At 34.5% G+C, this 10,227-nt stretch overlaps 1 protein-coding gene across 1 annotated transcript in view; it reads left to right on the top strand.

Annotated features, from left to right (window-relative positions):
- Positions 1-3,752: 3,752 nt before the first annotated feature.
- The window catches only part of LOC139501438 (uncharacterized protein DDB_G0284459-like), a 30,589-nt gene continuing 24,114 nt past the window's right edge, over positions 3,753-10,227 (top strand). Inside the window, exons 1-3 of the mRNA XM_071290516.1 lie at positions 3,753-4,022; positions 5,869-5,923; positions 9,881-9,977. Coding sequence (XP_071146617.1) covers positions 5,879-5,923; positions 9,881-9,977 — 142 coding nt within the window. The 5' untranslated portion in view covers positions 3,753-4,022; positions 5,869-5,878. The remainder of the gene's footprint in view (positions 4,023-5,868; positions 5,924-9,880; positions 9,978-10,227) is intronic.

Raw genomic sequence — 10,227 nt, 5'->3', positions numbered from 1 at the left:
AAGTGATTACTTCGACCTCATTGAATTCGTATTCATGTGACCTTCAATTCAATCCATTAGCTAGAGATGAGTGACGCATTGATTAGGCTATTAATTTATTAAAAAGATAGAATTCAACATTGAAATTTAAATAAGGATAAACCAATTAATGGTCTGATTCAATCCACAAAAATGCATTCATATACAGATAAAAACGATGATAAACACGCATTTTTAACCTATAGTATGAAATTATGAAGACCTTTATAGATTGCAATGACACGAGTTTGCTATCTATTTATATCTATATTCATGTGTATATCGGTTTGCGTGACCGTCAGCATACTTTGGAAGTCACCTCAACGATTAATGACATAAAGATTTTATATTTTGTTTAAAGGCTGCGACATTTATGTCCCAGTGGCGAGACATAATGATTTTACATTCTGCCGTCTGCGTCGTGGGCGTCAACATTTAGAGTCAATTTGTGGTTTTATTTGTTCTAACAATCGTTTTGGGTGATGTCATGATTTGATTCGTCAATACAGTGCCTGGCAGATAGAGCTGATTGGTTAACTTTAGATATTTCTGATTTGAAAGCTAAATGCATTGGATAACCAATCTTTCATGTATTTTTCTAAATAAATGGAAATAACAATTTTAATGGGAATGAATAATAAAATATTGCGTACGAGTTGGTGGAAGATCTATAAAATAGTTGTCGTGGCATTGTCGTTCAAAATGTCCCTAAAAATAATATTTCGATTAGTCACATCAGCTACGACATGTCCACGATGGTTCCAAGATGTGTATACCACAGAAAAAAAGAATTGTAATTGTACTGTCGAGGGTCTGTCGCAAGTCGGTCTTTCGATGGTCGTTCGACTATCTTGAGTTGTTTGGGGCTATTTTTCAGATTTTCATTGCATGGGATATGCGTATTGCTATGGTGGTACTGTCGTGCCACTGTCGCACAACAATCGTAGGTCACTCGCGCGTTTCAATCCGAACTTCTAGTATACAAAGCCACGGTCAAAACAGATCGTACGATATTTTTGGCATGGAAGATCTATAAAATAGTTGTCGTGGCTCTGTTGTGGCAAATGTCAATTTTTTTTTTCGAGCGGTCACATAATCTACGACATGTCCACGATGGTTCCACGTTGGGTACAAGACAGAAAAAAAAAGAATTGTAATTGTACTGTCGTGGGTTTGTCGCAAGTCGGTCGTGTGACATTCGCGCGATATTAGTACGACAATCGTGATTTGTTTGGGGCTATTTTCAGGTTTTCATGTCATGAGGTGCTCGTGTCACTGTCGTGTCACTGTCGTGTCACTGTCGTGTCACTGTCGTGTCACTGTCGTGTCACTGTCGTGTCACTGTCGTGTCACTGTCGTGTCACTGTCGTGTCACTGTCGTGTCACTGTCGTGTCACTGTCGTGTCACTGTCGTGTCACTGTCGTGTCACTGTCGTGCCACTGTCGTACGACTGTTGTGCTACTGTGATGCAACTCTACAAGAAAGCTCTTGAAACATGCCAGGTTCCATCTGTATGAATCCAACAAAATCACCGGCAGATTCCCGCTCCAACTCTTGCATTAGTGTACTATACTGCCCAAACATAAGGTACCGTTTGATCCATGGCTTACCAACCAACATCGGGCGTTTCGCTAAATCCTGCTCACGGACTCAAATCAACTCTTACAGAACCATATTTTGCCTTTATTGGAGCCAAGGAAGGCGCCTATTCAGCATAATCGTTCTGATGGAATAGATGTCCTCTATAAACGGTAGACGGTATGTTTTTCCAAACATTCATTCCCGCTGAATTGTATTCTTCTAAATAAAAACGAAATATGTTGGTCGACGAACGTACCACTGTCGTACGACAGACACCCAATAGTGTGCGAGCATCGTACGAAATTTGGTATTCGTGAGACAATCGTGCGACTGTATCACGAAGGTCTTGCGGTTGTCGTGAGATTGTCGTACGACAGTCGTGCGACGATTGTTTGATTAAAATTGTTTATGTTGATACTCAGGACAATGTGATTATCGCTCGACAGTCACACGACGGTTGTAAGACACTTTCACGACAGTAGAAATCGTAGAGCAAAAGAAGTGCATGTCCAATTTTCGTCCCACGACACACGACAGCGCCACGATGCTAAACACATCGTGCGACTGTCTTACGATTGTCATACGACGACCACAGATGACCCGCGATTCGACCAAATTTCATGTTGTGGTGCTACATAGATGTGTCGAGGGTTCGTTGTGACCAGGACTTAAAGAAGGCCCGATTTATTGCGTGCCATTTTTCACTGTAACGGGGGACGGGGAGGAGTCTATGGACAATGACATTGTTGCTATCCCCCAAAAGGCAAAGAACCCTGTGGTTACCAAGGCGAAATCAAAGAGTTAGACCCCTGACAACAAAGGTGGTACTGTTATCAACTGAAGGCTGCTGAAAACTAGTATTCGATGTGACATGAAAGCGTAACAAAAATAAGGTATGACATATATTTAAAATTTGACATTTAAAGTACTTTTTTTTTATACACAACTAACATATAATAATAAAAAAATATAAAACAAAGAGGTATTGAACATTTTGAAAAAAGTATGCTTTTGTAAAGCTTCTACTTTAATTATTTTTTCTTCACTATAAAATCAGTTTTACTGTATTTCAATATGTAATTTGTAAATTGTTCATACATGTCATTAGTGTAATCATATCACTCAATAATACTGGTGATAGGAAAAGTCTTAAACACGACGTCACTAAGTTATACCTTTAAGTTAACTATTTCTGTAGTTTGAATAATATAAAACACACCAAAGATATTTCTGAGGAACAGGAGTTTAAACTCGCGGCCTGGGTGGAGACCAAATAATCATTCCCACTGAATTGTATTTTTCTATGAAATGTGTTGCACGACGAACGTACCAATGTAGTACAACAGGCAATCAATGTTGTGAGAGCATCGTACGAAATTTGGTATTCGTGAGAAAATCTTGCAACTGTATCATGAGTGTTTTGCGACAGTCGTGAGATTGTCGTACGACAGCCGTACGATTGTTTTATCGAAATGGTTTTTATGTCGGTACAATGTGTTATCGTACGGAGGTCGCACGACTGTGGTAAGACATTCTAACACGACAGCGACAAGACAGTGACACGACAAAAAATCGTAGAGCAAAAAAGGGTTTCGTCCTACAAAACACGACAGCGCCACGATACTCAAAATATCGTGCGATTGTCGTACGACGACCACAAATGACCTGCGATTTGACCAAACATGTCGTGGCGAACATGACCAGGGCTTTAATGACTCGTAAATTGTTGTGTTTCTTGAGAAATGGAAATTCTCATTGACTGGCAGTGGTAACAATTACACATTCTAAATAAAAAACGGGACTCTTACAAAGAGAATACATTTTGCAAATTAAGAAAATGTAGAATTATATGTAAAGAACACGAAAATACTTTAACAAACTAAGAAATTATATTAACACTTTAGGAAGTTACATTTCACAATATATAACGGATTGAAAAGAAAAATGCATTTTGCAAATTACATGAATTAAGAAATTGTATATTACAAATCGCGAATGAGTTTGTTCCAATTTATGAAATAGCATATTTCAAATCAAGGATTTGTGAAGAAACTGCATTTTATAAATTAAGAAATGTATAATTATGGTTGATATTCCTTTCAATTACATAACAATAGATGTATTTTTTTTAAAGAAAATAAAGATTGTCACCGTTTATTCATAAATATTGGTAATGCAATACTGTAAATTAGTAATGTAAAACGTGATTATTAATAAGAAACTATGCACGATCTAAAAATAAGGTTTTTCCCGTCTTTATAATGATTTCACACTCATCAAAATATATATCGTATTAATAACTTTATTGTACTCTTTAAATATAAATTGGAGAAACCTACTTTCTTTTTCTAAATATAGATACACGCAACGGGAATGGTTATTATTCTAAATAATTCGGATGATTATACAAATGGAATACACGGTAAGAAAACACATTTCATTTAAAAGATTAAATCATTTCTTAGTAAAATCTTTTTACTAAATTATAGATCCTTCTTTCTCCAATTAACTTTCCAGGAAGGAAAACATCACAAGTTGTATGAACATACCTGCATATAAACAAAAACATTGTCATTAACATGATAAATGACCACTTCAATGAGAAAAATGGAAACAGAATTTGCATTGATGATGACATTTTTCACGACATGGGACAGATTCTTTTTTTTATATCTTTAGAGCACTTGATCTGAACCGCTGCTGGTTGGACAGGAACCCCTGGCCTTTGTTCATGTTGTTATTTTTGTATGATTTTTAATTTTAGCTTGTTGTTTATAATTCGGAGTTTAGTATGACGTTAATTATCACTGTACTAGTATGCATATTTTTTAAGGGTCCAGCTGAAGGACGCCCCGGGTGCGGGAGTTTCTCGCTACATTGAAGACCCATTGTTGGCCTTCGGCTGGTGTCTACTCTATGGTCGGGTTGTTGTCGCTTTGACACATTCCCCATTTCCTTTCTCAATTTTAATGTAAACATCTTAGAGGGTATTATCAAGTCATAAGTCAATACTTTGGTACTGACTTGCTTTGTAACATACTAGTCGTGAATTGACTTTAAAAAAAATGATTGATAAATTATGAAATGAAACTAATGGTTCAAGTCCCTCCAGTAAAGTTGACCTCAGATGGATTATGCTATTATTGGAAAGTCCACTTGATAATATAGCTCTTCAATTGTTATACATGTTTTAGTTTATAAATGTACTAAGCGTCCAAATATTCAGCTATAAGCCTTTCTGAATAAGGTAATTATAGAAAAACGTTTCGGATGAATAAAATCTATAAAGTGTTAGTTTGATATATCAATTTTAAAGTGGTTCATTTTAAAACTTTATAACATTTATATTTCAATTGAAGGTAGTGACAAGTTATATATTTCAGTATGGTAAAATACAAATGAATCCAATCCAGGCCAAATGAATGCTTAGATGAACTTTAAAGTTCTTTGAATGCCTTTATTGGGATTTTCATTCTTATAGAAATAAAATTCCGAAATTCCGATTTCAATTCCATTATGACACGAATTATGATTTTAGAGTTAATTTCGTGTTTCCGGAAATGAGTTTCTAGAAATAGCTACCAACATCCGGTTTACACCTCTCATTGGGAAAATTTCAGTTAGATCCGTAACGATAACAGGATTACAGGTTTATTAAAAACATTTGTCTTCTATAAAATCAAAAAATTCAAGATTTCGTATTACAATAAGGAAAAGCTACCACATGAGATGTATGTTATCCTTTATTTATGTTTAAGGTTGATATAACTGTAACAAACGTAACTACCAATGATAATGATGTTTAAAGTGCTGTAAAGGTGTTTATGATGTGACTTGAAAAATAAACAGTAACATATTAAAATATATACTGACATATATATTGAACAACGGGAATATTCCCCCTAGTATATTATTTGAGGAAAATAAATGGTTTTATTGACTTTTGAAACTGATATTTACTGAGGCCGACTGCTGAAACCACTTTTTTTTTCAAAAGTCATTGGAACCACTTATTAACTTGAACGAAAAAAAGAAGCTGCTTTTACCGAGAAAAAACAATTGCTTTTAATGTTATTTTGAAATTCTTGGTACATAAATCATTCAACCCTAATAATGCACGTCAAGACACATAACTTGAATCGCAGTGAATATCACTTTATTCACGTGAAGATTTTATTTTGTTCAAAATTCAATTCAAACAGGAAAACCTTCTAAGAGGATTTCAATATGAAATGTACCAGGATAATTTTATCTTATTTGTTATTTAGAGTCGAAGAAATGCGTCGTATCATTCGAGTATTGCTGATGCTACTCATGTGTAAGGTAAGTTGTTACCAATATGTTTCTTGCAGACCTTTAAATCTTCAATAAATTGAATTTCATCTTTTCTTTGTTTCCTTTTTAACGTAACAATATCGGTTCACTTGTTATTAACAAATACCGGAAGTTGTTACACATATGTCTCTTACAGACATTTAAACTTTAATTCATAGAATATCACCCTTTCCTTGTTTCTTTTTTAAATGTAACATTTACCTTTACTTGTTAATAAAAGAAATACCTGAATGTATCAATGTTACATGTACGTCATCAAGCTATGTCGACATTATATAAATAATATATAGCTGCAGAGAGGGTAATAGAAGAAGTACCAAACTCCGAGATAAAGTCAAAACGGAAAGTCCTTAATACAATGGCAAAATCAAAAGCTCAAACACTTAAAACGAATGGATAACAACTGCAATACTTAGTACAGGCATTGTCTTCTGTAGAAAATAGACTGTTGGTATTCAGATAGGTGTTTCATAATAAAATAAAAAAAATGATAGATCAGTTCAATAATCAGGAAAGTATAAAATGAGGTAATTATTTATGAAACTGACTTTATCAAGATGCTTAATTTCTTGATTGGCAACATATTTGTTACGTTCGGAGAACGTGTTTTTCAACAGGCCGTTGGCATTCCAATGGGAAGAAATTGTGACCCTCTACTTGTTTCTGTATTATTATAAGGCTGACTTCATGCAGGAACTATTCAGGAAGAAAGATAAGAATTAAGCGAAATCCTTTAATTCTACTTTCCGCTATATAGATGATGCTCTTTTACGAAATAATTACGACAAAAGAAGTAGCAACAGTCCAGCAGCACCTGCATCCGAAGTATATATCTCCCAATTGATACGATATTCCCGTGCTTGCATTTCTTGATAGAGAGTTGCTGCTCACAAGAGAGCTATTTAACCAAGAGTTCCAAATGGTGAAGTTGAAATCATCCCTTCGGAAATTTAACGGACGCCATCACGAGTTGGTTGACCGTTACGGAATAACCGTTTCACAAATGATATCGGATATGTTCCTTACGTCGTAACTACAATCCCCTTCCCTTTCATGAATGTGACCTACCGAATTAGACTATTAACCGGATTTGTTCACACATAAGCAACACGACGGATGCCACATGTGGAGCAGGATCTGCTTACCCTTCCGGAGCACCTGAGATCACCCCTAGTTTTTGGTGGGGTTCGTGTTGTTTATTCTTTAGTTTTCTATGTTGTGTCATTTGTACTATTGTTTGTCTGTTTGTCTTTTTAATTTTTAGCCATGGCGTTGTCAGTTTATTTTCGATTTATGAGTTTGACTGTCCCTTTGGTATCTTTCGTCCCTCTTTTATGTCATGGGGCTTTTATAAATATCCAAATTAAATCTGGCCACAAAGATAGCACCTTTACTCTTCATGCTTTTCATATTAGTATGACGGTTTATCCACTATGATTGCCTCCGTAAATCTTAAGCACAACTTTTATATAACTTTGAACGATCGAGGTTAAGCATAATGCATACAAATTTGTCATTTTGGAAATTTTTCCCTCTAGGTGTGTTTGGTTATTTTTTGTCTTTCGGCTGTTTGATCATTTACTTATAACTGGGTCAATGCCTCTGCTGGTGGACTATCAGTCCCCGAGGGTGTCACCAGCCCAGTAGCCAGTACTTGGACCTTTTGAATTAAAGCTCTAAATATTTTATATAAGCTTTGGATTTCAAATATTTTGGCGACGAGCATCACTGAAGAGACATGTATTGTCGAAATGCGCATCTGGTGCAACAAAATTGGTGCCGTTAATTTTATTACTACCACTGGGTCGATGCCTCTGCTGGTGGACTATTAGTCCCCGAGGGTATCACCAGCCCAGTAGTCAGTACTTCGGTACTGGCATGAAAATACGGATTTTTTGTGTTATCAAAATTTGCTGTTACAAAATGATGGAATTTATTATAAATTAAGGAATGTATCTCCCTCATGCAAAGCTCTGATTCCTTTCACGGATTTGGCTATACTTTTTGGACCTTTCTGATTAAAGCTCTTCATCTTTTATATAAGCTTTGGATTTCAAATATTTTGGCCATGAGCATCACTGAAGAGACATGTATTGTCGAAATGCGCATCTGGTGCAACAAAATTGGTACCGTTAATTTTATTATAACACATTTAATTCATACACTCTATTTATCAACTGTTTCGTGATATTGACTGTAAGCATGTGAAGATAAATGTTAACGAAAAATTCATTTAATGAGAAGCTACTTTGTGTGAAAAAAAGTGTAAATGAAAATGCATTTAATGATAAGCTGCTTTGTGTGAAAATAAGTGTTAATGAAAATGCATTTAATGATAAGCTGCTTTGTGTGAAGTTAAGTGTTATTGAAAATGCAATTAATGAGAACCTGTTTCAAGTTTTAACTGAGACACATAAACACAAACAGGTAGATTTGATGGTATATTATAATTGTAATCAAAATGTGGAAGTTGCATTAGAAGAAGTCAAAATATACAAGACCGTGCAGTCTTGGTTCACGTCAATATATGGAATACAAACACTTACTCAAAACAGGGGTCATCTAGTGAAATGATATCATAAAAATATATAACAGTGAACTTTTATCAGTTCAATTAAAACAATACTTTACAATGAAATGGAATCTTGTGTGCGACTGTCATACAATTGCGAGGTTTAGCTAGCTATAAAACTAGTTTTTTTACACAATTGTGTACATAAAAAAAATGCCTGTACTAAGTCAGGAATATGACAGTTGTTATCCATTTGTTTGATTTTGCCATTTCCTTAAGGACTGTCCTCGGAATTCGGTTTTTGTGTTATATTGATATAATATTTTACTTTTTATTTATATACATTCAAATTTAAGATCCGTTCTTTCTGTAAATACATATACGCATGAGAAAAGAACAGGTGATTTTCTTAAATACTTTATTTCAATATAGAATATCATTCGATTTTTACAAAATTACCAATATAAGATTTCATTAGGTTCTTTTAAAAATAAGCCTTCTAAATATAGAATATAATAAGAGTGTTATACTTACCTTTTACCTTCACTGAATTTGATGATATCACTTGTTGTCCTGTATCCAAACAGATCTTACTTTCCGCACTAGATATTTAAAATAAAGACAATTTATCGACGTACACTGTAAGTACATTAATGTAAAATGAAACATTTTCCTTTAGATCTGTTTAAATCAGAAACATCACTAACATTTTTGCTATAAATAAACAATTAACATTAAGAAAAGGAGAGGTCGAAACATCCTTATATATTTGATATAGATAAATAGTTTAAAAGCTATGTCGTGGTGTCCAGTATTTGTTGGTGGAAGAGGCTGGAGTGCCAGGAAAAAACGACGACCCTTTGACAGTAATTAACTCTAACAATCCTTGTAAATTAAAATTGAAGTCAAGAGCATTCACACGAGCGAGATTCGAAGTTGTTACCTCATTGATGGAGAGCTAGTGAATACAGTAGTAAATATGTAGACTAATCGGCCACCGAGAAACCTAATTTCATCATAACAGATTACACACTGATTTTTTTTTTTGTATTGTTGACGAATATGTATGGTAAAAGATTTCACGAACGTAATATTTCTAAAGTTTAAAGAAGTAAAGAGCAAATCATGGTGGGGGATGATAAATTCAATAATTAAAAATCCAAAAACCCTTTTGACCACATGGAAAAACCACGGAAAGAAAAACTTCAGTAACACAGAAAAAGAAACACTAAGCAACACAATCCTCATCAATAACGTGAGATGACCTCAGTTGCTACGGAATGGTAAGCAGTTTATTTACCAATACTTTTTATCATATATCGCGTTTGAGTAAGTGTTTACTTATATTACGTCAGGCTGTTATGAAAATGAAAATACAATATTAGGTTTTTAAGAATTGTTTAATCTAATATAAATGATATATTTATTTGCAGATGATAAAAGGCATACCTTCATGTAAACCAAATCAAATAATGCGAAGAGAGCAGTCCGGAAATAATATATGTTGTTACACCCTAATTTGTCAACAAGGTGAATATGGTTTTAGTAACACGCACATGCACACGGATGTTACCATTTGCTTAGAACATTGACAGAAATATAATTCTCTCATTGGCAATCACCTTAAATTTACATATTTAAATAAACCTGTTGAATCGGAGCCATATTTAATTTGATTTGGCAATACGGTAAACAAGAAAGGTAACCACAGAGACAAACAAATACGCATGTAATAAAATATAGATCATCGTACAGCTTTTACCATCGAGCAAATCCATAT

This window comes from Mytilus edulis, chromosome 13 (genome assembly GCF_963676685.1).
Source record: "Mytilus edulis chromosome 13, xbMytEdul2.2, whole genome shotgun sequence".
NCBI classification, from domain to species: Eukaryota; Metazoa; Mollusca; class Bivalvia; order Mytilida; family Mytilidae; genus Mytilus; species Mytilus edulis.
The sequence above is the reverse complement of the archived record's forward strand: the minus strand, read 5'-3'. Positions and strand labels throughout refer to the sequence as shown.